The sequence below is a fragment of the Lithobates pipiens genome, unplaced genomic scaffold (assembly GCF_037356315.1).
Source record: "Lithobates pipiens isolate NorthernLeopardFrog02 unplaced genomic scaffold, aLitPip1_a1.2 Scaffold_23, whole genome shotgun sequence".
NCBI lineage: Eukaryota > Metazoa > Chordata > Amphibia > Anura > Ranidae > Lithobates > Lithobates pipiens.
Genome location: NW_027507785.1, coordinates 277,142,032 through 277,158,053, shown reverse-complemented (window position 1 = coordinate 277,158,053; position 16,022 = coordinate 277,142,032). Strand labels below are relative to the sequence as shown.

At 48.1% G+C, this 16,022-nt stretch overlaps 2 protein-coding genes across 6 annotated transcripts in view; one reads left to right on the top strand and one right to left on the bottom strand.

Annotated features, from left to right (window-relative positions):
- The window catches only part of CYB5RL (cytochrome b5 reductase like), a 63,863-nt gene extending 60,011 nt beyond the window's left edge, over positions 1 to 3,852 (bottom strand). Inside the window, exons 1-2 of one of the 4 annotated variants that reach the window (XM_077453279.1) lie at positions 3,722 to 3,852; positions 416 to 601 (exon numbers count right to left, since the gene is read on the bottom strand). In XM_077453279.1, coding sequence (XP_077309405.1) covers positions 416 to 598 — 183 coding nt within the window. In that variant the 5' untranslated portion in view covers positions 599 to 601; positions 3,722 to 3,852. Of the gene's footprint in view, positions 1 to 415; positions 1,746 to 3,721 lie in introns of those variants that run through there. The other 3 variants (XM_077453281.1, XM_077453280.1, XM_077453278.1) reach the window with 3 other exon arrangements.
- MRPL37 (mitochondrial ribosomal protein L37) overlaps positions 3,793 to 16,022 on the top strand; it is a 22,686-nt gene continuing 10,456 nt past the window's right edge. Inside the window, exons 1-5 of one of the 2 annotated variants that reach the window (XR_013262400.1) lie at positions 3,793 to 4,120; positions 8,388 to 8,571; positions 9,262 to 9,377; positions 11,396 to 11,581; positions 14,631 to 14,787. Coding sequence is in view for 1 of the 2 variants with exons in the window: in XM_077453277.1 (XP_077309403.1) it covers positions 3,793 to 4,120; positions 8,388 to 8,571; positions 9,262 to 9,377; positions 11,396 to 11,581; positions 14,631 to 14,794 (978 nt within the window). In the remaining variant the exon portion in view is untranslated. Of the gene's footprint in view, positions 4,121 to 8,387; positions 8,572 to 9,261; positions 9,378 to 11,395; positions 11,582 to 14,630; positions 14,795 to 16,022 lie in introns of both variants that reach the window. The other variant, XM_077453277.1, reaches the window with a different exon arrangement.

Below are 16,022 nucleotides of genomic sequence, written 5' to 3'. Positions count from 1 at the left end.
CGCTGTTTTTTTCTAGAATTTTTCATTACCGCCATTTTTGTGTTGACATTTCAGCTCTCGGTAGGGAAGCTCACTGACAGCTGATGAGTCTTCGGTTGTGAAGGACGCGGCGGCCGGCTTCCCGACCCACTCCTTAACAATCAGCTATTCTTCACACAGAATTCAAATTGGTCGATTCAACCAATCTGAATTCGAATTGTTGTGAAAATTTGGAATTCATTAGAAAATTAATAGGCGAAATGAAACAAAACGAAATTACAGGATTTCCGAACCGAATCAACAAAACAAAATTAGTAACATAAGGAATCTATCTGAAATAAAACAAATCTTTTCATTCTGCACATGTCTAGTCTGGGGATGGAAGCGGCCAATCAATGTGTCTGGTATGAAGTATGTGTAGACCCCGTGTTATTACCTCTTTGTCTTTGGCTCTCCTGAGGATTTGGGGGTCTCCCCTGTCTTTGGCCTTCTCCCACAATTCCAGATCAGCTTGATAGATATCATAGACACAAGGGGAACAGCCACTTCCGCAACACTGAGCCGGGGTGGGCTCCACGGGTCTCAATTCCTGCCAGTCAGTGCCCTCGGGTTCACCCATCACCTGCAGAGCACAGAACGTCTTATAGAACATGGCCACCATTTTTTAAAAAAAAGTAAGTCGGGTGGATGGGGTCCAGGACAGGAACCGTTGTAGTGAATGACTATTGAGGACTTCGCCTCTTGGACAGGGATGATTTTTGGAGAGTAATGCCGCATACACACGACCGGACTTTCCGGCAGACTAGGTCCGACGGTCTTCCCAACAGACTTTCGGCAGAGTTTCGACTGACTTTCCAAACGAACGGACTTGCCCACACACGAAAGTCCCTTTGAAAGTCCGTTCATTTTGAATGCAATGACGTAAGACGGGACTAAAAAAGGAAGTTCAATAGCCAGTAGCCAACAGCTTCCCTTGCGTTGTATTTGGTCCGTCGGACCAGCATACAGACGAACGATTTTCCCGATAGGAATTGAGTCCGTCGGACTGATTTGAAACATGTTCTATTTCTAGGTCTGTTGGATTTTTTTAATGAAAAATGATGGGATTAGCCCACACACAATCGGATTTCCTAGTCTGCCGGAAAGTCCGGTCGTGTGGACGTGGCATAAGAAGGATGTGGTCCAGGAAATGGACAGCTGGAGAAAATAAGAAAATAAGGACGTAGTCCTGGAAAGGGACAGCTTGGAAAGATGGAGGGACCGGGGCATGGTGGTCTAGGAAAGGAACAGTGTTGGAAGAAGGAAGGACAAAGAACTGAAGTTCAGGGAAAGAACAGTTTTGGAGAAATGAGGGAGATTATTGTAGTCCAGGAGAAGTACCACTCTCGAGGTTGGAGGGATAGAGGACTGTAGTCCAGAAAAAGGACAGTTTTGGAGGTAGCAAGAAGATTGTAATTCAGGAGAGGGACAGTTTGAGAGGATGGATGGAAAGGGTATTGTAGTCCAGGAGAAGGACAATGTTGGAGGAGGGAGAGGACTGTAGTCCAGATGAAGGAATGTTTTGGATGGACAAGGAACTATGATTCAGGAGAGCGACAGTGTTGGAGGATGGAGGGACAGAGGACAGTAGTCCAGGAAAGGGACAGCTTGGGAAGATGAAGGGACAGAGGACAGTGGCCCGGGAAATGGACAGCTTGGGAAGATGAAGGGACAGAGGACAGTGGCCCAGGAAAGGGACAGCTTGGGAAGATGAAGGGACAGAGGACAGTGGCCCAGGAAAGGGACAGCTTGGGAAGATGAAGGGACAGAGGACAGTGGCCCAGGAAAGGGACAGCTTGGGAAGATGAAGGGACAGAGGACAGTAGTCCAGGAAAGGGACAGCTTGGGAAGATGAAGGGACAGAGGACAGTGGCCCAGGAAATGGACAGCTTGGGAAGATGAAGGGACAGAGGACAGTGGCCCAGGAAAGGGACAGCTTGGGAAGATGAAGGGACAGAGGACAGTGGCCCAGGAAAGGGACAGCTTGGGAAGATGAAGGGACAGAGGACAGTAGTCCAGGAAAGGGACAGCTTGGGAAGATGAAGGGACAGAGGACAGTAGTCCAGGAAAGGGACAGCTTGGGAAGATGAAGGGACAGAGGACAGTGGCCCGGGAAATGGACAGCTTGGGAAGATGAAGGGACAGAGGACAGTGGCCCAGGAAAGGGACAGCTTGGGAAGATGAAGGGACAGAGGACAGTGGCCCAGGAAAGGGACAGCTTGGGAAGATGAAGGGACAGAGGACAGTGGCCCAGGAAAGGGACAGCTTGGGAAGATGAAGGGACAGAGGACAGTGGCCCAGGAAAGGGACAGCTTGAGAAGATGAAGGGACAGAGGACAGTGGCCCAGGAAAGGGACAGCTTGGGAAGATGAAGGGACAGAGGACAGTGGCCCAGGAAAGGGACAGCTTGGGAAGATGAAGGGACAGAGGACAGTAGTCCGGGAAAGGGACAGCTTGGGAAGATGAAGGGACAGAGGACAGTGGCCCAGGAAAGGGACAGCTTGGGAAGATGAAGGGACAGAGGACAGTGGCCCAGGAAAGGGACAGCTTGGGAAGATGAAGGGACAGAGGACAGTAGTCCGGGAAAGGGACAGCTTGGGAAGATGAAGGGACAGAGGACAGTAGTCCGGGAAAGGGACAGTGTTGGAAGAAGGAAGGACAGAGCACTGTAGTCCAGGAAAAGAACAGTTTTGGAGGATGGAGGGAGAATATTGCAGTTTGGGAGAATGGATGGTCAGGGTATTGTAGTCCCGCAGTAGGACAATGTTGGAGGAGGGAGAGACGTGTAGTCTAGATGAAGGAAAGTTTTGTAGGATGCATAGACAGGGAACTATAATTCAGGAGAGGGATGGAGGAACAGAGGACATTAGTCCAGGAAAAGGACAGTTTTGAAGGAAGCAGGGAGAGGACTGTAGCTCGGGAGAGGGACAGTTTTGGAGGATAGAGAGACAGGAGGACTGTAGTCAGGGAAAGGGATGGTTTCAAAGGAAGGAGGAAGAGAATTATAGTCCATGAAAAAGACAGGTTTAAAGGAAGGACGGAGAGGATTGTAGTTCAGGAGAGGGATAGTTTGGGAGGAAGGAGGGAGAGGATTGTAGTCTAGGAGAGGGACAGTTTGGGAGGACTAAAAGTTTTGTAGTGTAGGAGAGGTACAGTTTGGGAAGAGGGGGGATTGTAGTCTTGGAGAGGGACAGTTTGGGAAGAGGGAAGGGATTGTAGTCTAGGAGAGGGACAGTTTGGGAAGGGGGGGATTGTAGTCTTGGAGAGGGACAGTTTGGGAAGGGGGGATTGTAGTCTTGGAGAGGGACAGTTTTGGAGGAAGAAGGGATAGGATTGTAGTCTAGGAGAGAGATAGTTTGGGAGGAGGGAGGGGATTGTAGTCTAGGAGAGGGACAGTTTGGGAAGAGGGGGGATTATAGTCTAGGAGAGGGACAGTTTGGGAGGAGGAAGGGGATTGTAGTATAGGAGAGGGGTAGTTTGGAAGGAGGGAGGGGATTGTAGTCTAGGAGAGGGACAGATTGGGAGGAGGGAGGGAATTGTAGTATAGGAGAGGGGCAGTTTGGGAGGAAGGAGGGAGAGGATTGTAGTCTAGGAGAGGGGAGGGGAGGGGATTGTAGTCCAAGGTGAGGACAGAAGACTGTAGTCCATGTATATTAGAATGGTGAAGAGTGATAGTCTCTGTAGATCTCACACATGCTCAGACCTCTCTCCATACACCCTCTGACTTCCTCCTTCCAGTGACAGTCCATTTCCCGTCATCCTCAGCGCCCCAAGATGGCGGCCTCCATGCTGCAGCCGGTGTCCGGGCGCTGTGTCCGTGGCCCGGGGCTCCGTTGTCTCAGTGTGTCCTCCCGGTGTAGTAGGAAGCGACAGATCGTACAGCCCCGGGTGAGGACGGAGCCTCCGGAGATCCCGGGCCTGGAGCGGATCACATACGCGGACCGGGGATATTTCCTCCCCTGGCTGGCCCGGCCCAACTTCCCCCGATGGAGTCCGGACTGGAACAACCCCCTGCACTACCGAAGTCCGCCCGCCGAGGACATGCCGCTCCACAAGGACACCGAGGCCTATGTCTTCAGTGACAAATGTCGTCTACTGGGAGGTACGGGGGGCAAGGTGACCCTGGGGGGGGGCTGAGAACTCCAGAGTGGAGGGGGTTCAGTGACCGGGTGCATAGTGACCTGAGAGGGTGGAGCGGGGCGCTGGGTGACCCGGGGACGGAGCGGGGCGCTGGGTGACCCGGGGACGGAGCGGGGCTCTGGGTGACCCGGGGACGGAGCGGGGCTCTGGGTGACCCGGGGACGGAGCGGGGCGCTGGGTGACCCGGGGACGGAGCGGGGCGCTGGGTGACCCGGGGACGGAGCGGGGCTCTGGGTGACCCGGGGACGGAGCGGGGCTCTGGGTGACCCGGGGACGGAGCGGGGCTCTGGGTGACCCGGGGACGGAGCGGGGCTCTGGGTGACCCGGGGACGGAGCGGGGCTCTGGGTGACCCGGGGACGGAGCGGGGCTCTGGGTGACCCGGGGACGGAGCGGGGAGCTGGGTGACCCGGGGACGGAGCGGGGCGCTGGGTGACCCGGGGACGGAGCGGGGAGCTGGGTGACCCGGGGACGGAGCGGGGAGCTGGGTGACCCGGGGACGGAGCGGGGAGCTGGGTGACCCGGGGACGGAGCGGGGAGCTGGGTGACCCGGGGACGGAGCGGGGAGCTGGGTGACCCGGGGACGGAGCGGGGAGCTGGGTGACCCGGGGACGGAGCGGGGCTCTGGGTGACCCGGGGACGGAGCGGGGCTCTGGGTGACCCGGGGACGGAGCGGGGCTCTGGGTGACCCGGGGACGGAGCGGGGAGCTGGGTGACCCGGGGACGGAGCGGGGAGCTGGGTGACCCGGGGACGGAGCGGGGAGCTGGGTGACCCGGGGACGGAGCGGGGAGCTGGGTGACCCGGGGACGGAGCGGGGAGCTGGGTGACCCGGGGACGGAGCGGGGCTCTGGGTGACCCGGGGACGGAGCGGGGCGCTGGGTGACCCGGGGACGGAGCGGGGCGCTGGGTGACCCGGGGACGGAGCGGGGCGCTGGGTGACCCGGGGACGGAGCGGGGCGCTGGGTGACCCGGGGACGGAGCGGGGCGCTGGGTGACCCGGGGACGGAGCGGGGAGCTGGGTGACCCGGGGACGGAGCTGGGTGATCTAAGGACGGAGGGGGAAGCTGGTTGACCCGATGATGGAGCAGGGCACTGGGTGACCTGCGGATGGAGTGACATGCTACTGACCTGAGGATAAGGGGGGCACATGGGGACCCAAGGGTGGAATGGAGCGGAGCAACCTGAGGATGAAGCAGGGCAAAGGATGACCTAAGAGTTGAGCGGGGTGACCCAGGGGTGGAAAGACCAGAAGATGGAGCAGTGTGTGGAGTGAAGCAGTTGACATGGAGATGGAGCGGGATGCAGAGAGACCCACGAGTGGGGTGGAACATGATGGGACCTGAAGATGCAGCAGGATGACCCAAAATGAAGTTGAATGAAGGGTGCCTCAAGGATGGAGGGTTACCATGGGGGTAGAGGGAAGAACTTACTGAGTGGGGAAAAATGGTAAACCTTGGGTGTTTTTGAAGGCGACCTGTAAACTGTCATGCAGTATTTTTCAAGCCGGACCTGTAGTCCTAGTTGGACACACACCTACCTGTGTATTTGTGATCTTACCCTCAACACACAGGACATCTCCAGTCATACTAGGCTTCCATCCCAGGAGACAACTTGTAGGTGTCGTGATCAGTGAGAACATTCTGTTCCTCCTCCATTCTTTTCCTACTGACCCTACCAGCATGGCGTCTCTTTGCTCCTTCCTTTCTGTCCGGCTCTCTGACCAGTGAGCTAGTGATGGTATAGAACAGTGATGGCAAACCCTGGCACCCCACATGTTTTTGAACTACATTTCCCATGATGCTCAACTATACTGCAGAGTGCATGAGCATCATGGGAAATGTAGTTCCAAAACATCTGGGGTGCCAAGGTTCGCCTTCAATGATATAGAAGGTCAGTATTCTCGTTTGTGATGCTGACAATTTGGTGTAGTGGTAGGACTGGTGGAGGTCCACAGCTGGGCTCGGAAAGCTCTATATGTGCATTCTGTGAGAAGTCGAGTGAGATGTGCATTCTGTGAGAAGTCGAGTGAGGGGAAATCTTCCCAACAGGGATACCAACAAGAACTGCCGTGAATGTTCCAGAACCTTTTGTGTGTTTCCTGAACTTTTTTGTAATCGTCAGTGAGATGGAGAGCAGGATTTAGAACGACTCGCTGAACTCAGTGAGTCACTGGATGTGGTGCCCAATGGCCGACTTCAGAATGAGGAGGATTGATTGGACAGTTTAGAAAACATTGTTCGGTTGATATTTTTCTGCTCATAATCCAGCCCTGGAATTTTCTACAGATAGGATTAGCTGCCACAGTAAGCTATAGATTCCTATATCCATGCAAAAATGGTCTAGATGAAGAGGAATCTTCCCTGCCCACTATTGTATCTCGACAGTCTGCACCAATAAAGACGGCTTCTGATTGGATACAACCTCTGTTTGGCTGACCATTTTCCACCTGATTCCTTTTGCTTTTCTTGTTGGGTGGAAGAGCCTCTCCCTCTGACCCTCAACAGGGCCACCCTCTGCTCAAATTTCAGCCAGTTCATGAAGAACTTGCCAAAATTTGCTCCATGTATGGCCAGCTTTAGGGAAGGGAAGTTCATTGAAAACAAACCAGGTACAGTATTTTTGGGTCATTATTTTTAAAGAGAAAGTAAACCCTGATGGGTTTACTTCCTCTTTGATTCCCTGCAAAGGTAAAGCATAATGGACTACTATGCATTGCATAGTAGTCCATTATGTGTCACTTACCTGGCACAGGAGCCAGCAAAGTCACCGCTGTCCCCTGTAGTTCCGAGCGTCCATCTTCTTGGTGGGTCTCGCTGCTCCGGCGCTGTGATTCGCCGGAGCCGCGATGACGTTACTCCCACGCATGCGCACAGGAGCCGACACTCGCGGCATATCGCCGCAATCTGCGGCTTGCCCAGTGCGCCTGCGTGCCGCTGTCTACGGCGCATGCGCGGTAGACAGCGGTGGCTGTCTTCAGGTAAATATCTGCTAAATCGTATAGGTTTAGGAGATATTTCTTGGACCTAGAGGTAAGCCTTAATCTAGGCTTACCTGTAGGTTAAAGTGGTTTGTAAGGGTTTACAACCACTTTAAAAGGTATGTTCTATATCTGTGTACATAACCTTAGCATATCATTAAATACTATTTAATGATATGCAAAGGCTATGTACACAGATATAGAACATACCTTTTAAAAATAATGGCCCAAAAATTGGTTTGCTGAAATATTAACATTTAAAGACGATCTCCAGGCAAAAAAAAAGTTTTCCCATGCGGTGGGGCTGGTCCATGCTGCATGGGTTAACTGCTTGTTTTTGTCTAGATTAAAGCGGAGGTCCACCCTAAAGTGGACCTTCCACTCATTGGTATCCTCCCCCCCCCCCTCCGGCGCCACAATTGGCACCTTTCAGGGGGGAGGGGGGGGTGCAGGTACCTGTACAGTACAGGTATTCTGCACCCACTTCCGGCGTAGATTCTGCAGAAGGTACGCCCCTTTCCACAGAATCTACACCCCTTTCCGAAAGTCCCCCGCTGCCTGCTGGGAATGACATGGATCCCAGAGACAGCGGGGACCATCCTTATTGCGTAGCGTGACAGGGAACCGGGAAGTGGAGATCGGCTTCGGGTGCCGACATCGCGGGCGCGCTGGGTGGGTAAGTGTCATTATTTTAAAAGTCAGCAGCTGCAGTATTTGTAGCTGCTGGCTTTAAAAAAAAAAAAAATGGCGGAACTCCCGGCGGACTCCCACTTTAAGAGAGGAGATGTACTTACCTAATCCTCTGATCCTCCCAGCACAAGACCAGTGCAACTCCAGCGGTCTTGCGTTGCGGACTGTTTCTAATGTCATCAAGCCCAGACCAGGCTCCATAGACCAGGAACAGTCCACTGCTGGACAGTGAGGGGGGGGGGGGGGGGGGCACAATTTTGTTGTGGAGCGGGGGATTAGGTGAGTATAAGCATTTACTTCATCTCTGGATAAGACAAGCAGTTGACTTGCCACTTGTGCAATGTGAACACAGCCTGGCTGCGTGGCAAACCTTTTTTCTTTTGCCCGGAGCTGGGCTTTAAAATTTGGTTCCATAATACTGAATGATGGAACTAATCAGATTAATCTTTCCCCAGCTGCTATGGCTGGTCTGTACTTTGCACATAACGAATACCTTTTACACCTGTTCAATAACCATATGTGGTAAACACCCGGGGATAAAATTAAGCTCTCTCACTCTGTAGGTGTGAAGCAGGCCCTCTGGCTGACCAAATCCAGTTTAATTGAAGGCTTGCCACAGAGTATAACGAGTATATGTGAAGATCCGGCATACACATTCCCGAACCATGAAGAGCTGGTACACAATACGATTTCCAGTGCCTGCCTGTGGAGCACCATTGAGGAACAGAGACCCAGGGAAGAGTACTGGTGAGTGTCACACCTTGACCAACCAAGTTAGGTCTTGATAATACAGCTTCTTGCCACACCATTCCAACTTGTACAGTCTTAATGAACTGGATAACAAGGGGCAGGGTTGGGAACACCTGACCTATAGGTTCAAAGGACTTGGAAGATTATTTTTCCAGAATACCAAATTACCAGCTTTGTTGGATACCTTCACTGAGGGAAATACTCAGATTGCCACCAGTGGGCTCTACAGCTGGACATGCTAGTGACGCTAGTTCCTTGGCTGGTATACTGATCCAGTAATTTCAAAACTTTTGGGGTCACTGGTCTGGAGAAAGTGTAGATCAAGAGTATCAACCTTACTAGTTCCTAGTCAGTGACTCAAAGTATTAAAACCAGAGACAGCCAGGCAACTAGTAATTTCAATAGGAAGTCGGCAATGGTAGCCTTAGTACTCCTATCCAGGCATATAGGCAGCTGTAAACCTTTGAGCTTGGTTCTGCTCCCTCCTGGGTTCCAAGCCTCCATATTGCTCATTGAACGTGAGATAACTGAATGACAGAGAGATGACTTTATCAGTCTGCCGCTTCTCCTTCATTGTCCAGTACAGGTAACGGCTCTTTTGTGTGCATTGTATCTGTGTACTTATCTGTTTGTCCAGCACATTTGTTTATAATAAAGATTGTAATAATGTTCCTTTTCATTTTTAAGCCCGAAGCTGCTGCAAGGTCTTCTGAATTTGTGCCGGACCCAGAGCCCTTCATATCCTGGCCTCTTCCAAAGGAGCTTTATAGAAAAATATCGCCTAGCAGCATCCTGGAGAAGAGGCAAGTCCCATACGAGAACCTACAACAGGGAACTAGTACTAATATTTGTTTGTTTAAAAAAATGATACGCAAAGTATGCTAATGCTAATTTGGAATTCTATTGCAGCAGTTTAACTGCTTCATGCAAACGTGATTGCGGGACTGCTCTGGCCAGCAAAGTTCTGATACTTCCTTGTGATGGCGATTTGCTTTCACCTCCCAGGCATTCCTATTTGCCACTTCCAGGTACCTGCAGTTTAAACGGTGGCAGCTGCCAATGCAAATCCCCCCCCCCCCCCCCCCCCCCAGAAAAATACTTCTATTACATTACTGGTCATCCCGGTATCTGAGTGCATCTCTATACATCACTACTCAAGAGCGTTCAGCCCCTATTTAAGTGGTTGGCTTGCTCTTGGGAGGAGTTATGCAATAAAAAAAAAATACCTTGATGGGCTCCTAGGCAGCTTGCATTTGCATGACGATCACCCTAGGTAATGCTGAGCTTTTGTAAAGGAACTGAACTTGAATGAAAGCGGCAGTCTGGGCCAGTCAGGTTAGAGGCGAAAGAGCTGGATGATGCTGGACGTCGCTCAGACAGGAAATGAGGTGGGTTCTTTCTGACATGCTGCAGCTTCAAATGAATATTGCTGACTGTGCAGTAAAATCGGAGTAAGAAAAGTCAGTACTGAAGAGGAGCCTGTGCAACTGTATGGGGCTGAAGATAAAGCTGGAGTTTAGTGTTAAAGACTAAATTTGCTTTTTGTGGAAAAATTAATTAATGTACATATTTCTAGGGGGGAAAAAAATGCATTTAATTTTTTTTTCCTGCAGGAGGCTGGAGAGCATTGCAGTCAAATCAGTAGATCACAAGTGCAAAGTCAGGCTCTTGCAGACTCTCAGTATAGCTGTCTGCCCGTACCTCCTATACAGTTACTGAAGAACAGGACGATCAATAAACTACAAGAGATCTCACCAGCGCCCTCACAGTTCATTGAGAACTACAAGCCATTTGCCATGGTGGAAGACGATACTTGTAGTCCATTCATTCACAGATCTCTGTAAATGAGTGAACATGGACTTTCGCACAGTTTAAATTGTGACAGTGGGTGCAGGGAGAAGAAAACCAGCTTGCTGTCACCAGGGGAGGATCCAGTGGGTGCTGTGTATGTGTGGACTGCTGGAGCATGTTACACATTACATCCTAAATATGGGTGTAATGCGTAACATGCTTCCAAAGTTGAACCTATCCTTAAAGCAGAGTTCCACCATAAATTCAAACTTACGCTTTAAGCACTCTTCACCCCTGAAATGCCACATTTGGCATGTCTTTTTTTTTTTTTTTTTGGGGGGGTGGAGTGTGGGTACTTAGTTTTTAGAGTGGGACTTCCTGTCCCACTTCCTCCTTCCTGCTCTTGGTGACTCCTCTTCCCCTAGGCGGCCCCTCCCTCTCTGCAATCTTCTGGGACACGTCACAGTTCCCAGAAGATTGGCTGGCCACTAGCAGAGCGCATTGGGTGCCTGGCTGTGGAGCCGAAAGCTGTCAGGGCCGGCTGCCCACAATGGCTATGATGGCCAGCGGGAGAGGGGCGAGGCACCAGGTGGCCGCATCGCTGAACGGTGAGAAAGTTGAGTGTTTATTAAAAGTCAGCAGCTACACTTTTTGTAGCTGCTGACTTTTTTATTAAACGAAAAAAATGCATGGAATTCCGCTTTAAAGTGTTTTTTTAAAGGCAGAAGGTTTTTTTATCTTAATGTCTGACAGTCCTAAGTACCAGGCTGTATCTGGCTTCAGTGCCTTCTGAGTTACAGGCCCTGAGCTAGCACTGAGCAAATTAATTCCTGATTGGCCTATTTGTTCCAGGTCAGTGACTCACAATACTGAAGTCAATGAATCAGCATGACGCCAGGCAACTAGCATTTTCATAACGAGAGGTCAGCAGTGACAGCCTAAGCATTTTTATGATCTTGTAGAGTCATAACACCTGTATTTTTCTACATGTTATGTTATTTTTAAACTGAAGCTTGTATTGGTTCTGCAGAATCCGCCCTTTATCTTGTGAGAGGAATCACTGGTGTAGTGATGCATGCCAAAACTGCCCTAGAACCCCAGGCATCACCCAGCGACATCCAAGTCACAGAACAGCAAGGCCTGGATTCCCTGTACCCACTTTCTCCCGCTATCGATCTTCAGGAGGTGAACGTGTACGAGGAACGAAATCATCTAGGTATGATTCCCAGTCTCAGCAAGAAGGGCTATTTGAATTTAAAAAAAATGGCTTTAGGGCCAGTTCACACCATGTGCAGTCCAGTGCGTTTTTGTTCTGCATCAAAAACGCATGTAAAGTAGATTATATGGTTTCCAATGTCATAGTCCACACCAGTGCAGCCAGTTCCAAGGTTTTTCAGTTCCAGAAAATAAAGTAGAACATGTTGCATTTTTCCTGTACTGGAACGCATCAAAAACGCACTGGACTCTAGTATAGTGAAAAATTGAAAAAAAGCACCTGGAATGGATCCAGAAACGCAAGGAAACTGCACTGGAACAATTTGCACTCCAGATCTGTTCCAGATGTGTTTCTGCATCCGTGTTTTGATGCATTCCAGTGCATTTTTGGTGCAGTTTTCTTCCCCCACTACTAGGGTCCAGTACATTTTTGATGCATTTTACTGTGCAGTGCAGGATCTACTTTTTTTTTTTTTTTTTGGAACTGACTGCACTGGTGTGAAATATGCCATATAACCTACTTTCCATGTGTTTTTGATGCAGAACAAAAGTGCACCAGACTGCATGTGGTGTGAACTGCCCCTTAAAACACACACACACACACACACACACACACACACACACACACACACACACACACACACACACTTTTTTTCTAAACAAATTTACTAATCCTCTTTCCTTCAACCCCAAGAAATATTGCTTGATACGGACTGTTGATGGGGGAATTCTTCCTGCTGCTCTAGTGTTCTGACAGTTGGAGGTTTCCTCGCCATCAGAGAACAATGATTACGGCTAGTGGCTATAGCAGCCAGCAGTGATCACACAAAAAAAAAACTTGACAGACTTTTTGTACTGAAGTTGATCAGTCATTCTTGCTGAAGTGACCAAATTTCGATCAGTCTATAGCCGCCTTTAACCACTTCGTTACCAAGCCTATTTCTGAGATTTTTTTGCTAGAAAATTACTTAGAACTCCCAAACGTGTGTGTGTATGTGTGTGTATGTGTGTGTGTGTATATATATATATATATATATATATATATATATATATATATATATATATAATGTATGTATATGTTTTTTCTTCTAACACCCTAGAGAATAAAATGGCGGTCGTTGCAATACTTTCTGTCACACCGTATTTGCACAGCGGTCTTACAAGCACACTTTTTTTGGAAAAAATACACTATTTTTTTAAATTAAAAAATAAGACAACAGTAAAGTTAGCCCAATTTTATTTTATATTTTGAAAGATAATGTTACAGCAAGTACTGTATTTATTGGCGTATAACACACACTTTTTCCTCCCTAAAATCAGGGGGAAATCGGGGGTGCATGTTATAGGCCGATCCCCCTCCTTTCCTAACCTTCTATGCCGCTCTCGGCGGCCTTCAGCTATTTTCGGCCATTTTCGGCTGCATTCAGCCATTCTCGGCAGCTTTCGGAAAGCCGAAAACCGCCGAAAATAGCCGTGAAAACCAGAGTGCGGCCGAAAATACACGAAAGCCGCCGAGAACGAGCGCCGACGAGATACACAGGACATCTGCTCTGTATCTCGGCGGCGACATTTTTAAAATGACTCTGACAAGCCTGCAAACGACTGGCAAGGCTGCAATGCAAGGCTGCAATGCAAGGCTGCAAATGACTGGCAAGGCTGCAATGGAAGGCCATTTAAATGTAATTTTTTTTTTTTCCTTAAACTTCCCTCCTAAAAGTTTTTTTCTTTTAAATTCCCTCCTAAACTTGGAGTGCGTGTCATACGCTGATAAATACAGTAAATAGATACCCAACATTTCACACTTCAAAATTGCGCCCGCTCCTGGAATGGCGACATACTTTTACCCTTTAAAATCTCCATAGGCGATGTTTAACAAATTCTACAGGTTGCATGTTTTGAGGCACAGAGGAGGTCTAGGGCTAGAATTATTGGTCTACCTCTACCAATCGCGGCGATACCTCACATGTGTGGTTTGAACACCGCTTTCATATGCAGGCTCTAATCACCTATTGCTCCTGCTCGTGGGGCGCGTTTAAATATATATATATTTAAAAAAAAAAAAAAAATTGTGTCACTTTTATTCCTATTACAAGGAATGTAAACATCCCTTGTAATAGAAAAAAAGCATGACAGGACCTCTTAAATATGAGAGCTGGGGTCAAAAAGACCTCAGATCTCATATTTACACTAAAATGCAATAAATAAAATGTTGTCCTTTGAAAAAAGGACAAAAAATGTCCCTTTTAAAAGGTATTGGCCTTTTAATGTTAGCCCCTTGTGTCAGCAGTAAAGCAATTGGGGGAAAAAGGGTAATAACATTTTTTAAATGTAATAAAATATAAAAACATAAAGTAACCTGTTGCCCTGAACACACCAGAAAATGCGAATGCAGCACATGGTGGTGCACACATGTATGTAAACGGCAATTGCGCCACAAACTTCAGAGTGGGAGCAATCATTTTAGATCCGTCATTTTACAGTTTACTCTAAAGTGATGAGGTGTAAAGACATTCAAAACGTTGCCTATTGATAATTTGGGTTCCCTAATTTTTCCCCATTTTTGCAGGCACATGCAATTTTTAAGCTTGCACATATGGTATCTATCTATTCTGCACTGCCTTCTCTTTTGTTATGTACAATGGGTATTAAATTGTGTGTGTGTGTGTGTGTGTGTGTGTGTGTGTGTTTGTGTGCGTGCATGCAATACAATTTATTTTGTTGTGTTTTCCTGAATATATACCGGTATTTTTGATAAACAGTTGCACGTATATTGTGTATATAAAATTGCAACTATATTTTTATTCTACAAAGTCTCTGCTTTCCAAAAATATAGTTCTGTGGGGGTTACATTTAGCCAAATTGCAAACTTTAAGATGTGTGCAAAAAAGTGAAAAAATTGCTGTAGAGGGGAACGGGAACAAATAATGCATACTTTTTAATAGCTTGCTTACTTTGCACCACATACATTTTTATAGAAATAAAATAACCCATTCTGTTTCTTTTTTCCTTTTTTAATTTTCTTTGATATGTTATGATCTTCCTGCTAACAGGATTTAAAGATGGCTACCCATTCAGCCACCCACATACTATATATATTCTGGATCCTTGTAGCACCAGAGCAAGATTCCTGCCAGACCAACTCCGTGCTAAAATGATTATGACTGCTTTTGGAGTGCTGTGGCTAAAGCTAAGATGCAATTCGGGTGAGTTCTGTGTTTTTTCCAATGGGTAACTTAAATTTCTGACAAGCAGGAAGGTCTATGTAAAGTGCAACTCCAGGCAAATGGCTAAGTATAACATATCAAATATGTTAGTAAACCAAATAAGTTTCAAGAAGATATAGTATCAAAAAGCAAATTGTGACACGTTCATATACATTAGTACAGAATGTACCCCAATTCTGCTTTGCTATGCTTCACATGAGTCACTGTCTGAAGCTGTGAGCAAACAGTGCTACAAAAAGTGTTGGGTAAACATCCAGTACATAAATGGACATTACCATAAAGTGAAGGAAGAACCATAAGGTGGAAGTAGACAGACCAACAATTCTTTAAAGAGTCAGTTCCCTTACTCAAGTTACATCCATATTTGCATGGGCGTCCGCAGAACTTTTTCCAAGGGGGGCATCATTTTAAGGCCGCTCATGCTCCGCCCCTTTTCGGCAATCTTATGAAAATCTTTCCACTGGTAATACATATGTGTTATATAACAGATAATTCATCTTCACTTTGTATTGGAAGTTACTCTGGTGGCTGCGTACCATGCCCATATAGCCTAGAGAATGTACATCTTTTTACATTGCAATACATCTGTTGTGGCCATATTTTGATCTCATACTGTCACTGTATAGGCTGTTTTCATAAAGATAAAAATATGGCAACAACAGATGTATTGCAATGTAAAAGATGTACATTCTCTAGGCTATATGGGCATGGTACGCAGCCACCTGAGTAACCTTGCGGACGCCCATGCTTTCAAAAACCAGCCTGGAAAAAATTTCATACCAGCCTCACAGCATTATTATACCAGCCCAACAGCATAACGTCATTATTTTCTTGTTCATGAAAGGGAAAACCATACATTTTAACAGTTAATAGTGGTAAGTGATCAATCATCAAGGGGGACCCCAGGAACTCAGAACATGGGGGGGGGACCACCTTCTGCAGAAAGAATACTCGAGGGTAAGGGGGTGGGTTACTAATATAAGGAGGAAACCCTTTATATCAGTGCCCCTTACATTATCGTATTCACCCCCCCCCCCCCTGACTGGCCTGGCGGTGCTTTCACTGACCTCCTCTCAGGTGCACTGTGCAGGGCTCAGTCAGTCCGGCTCCAGCTTGGTGGCTCTTGTTTTATCCTATAGTCTCCTGTCCACAGTCCAACACAAGTCTGACTTCTCCCATGACCCCCATCCTGGCGGTGCTCCCACTCTTGACTCCTCT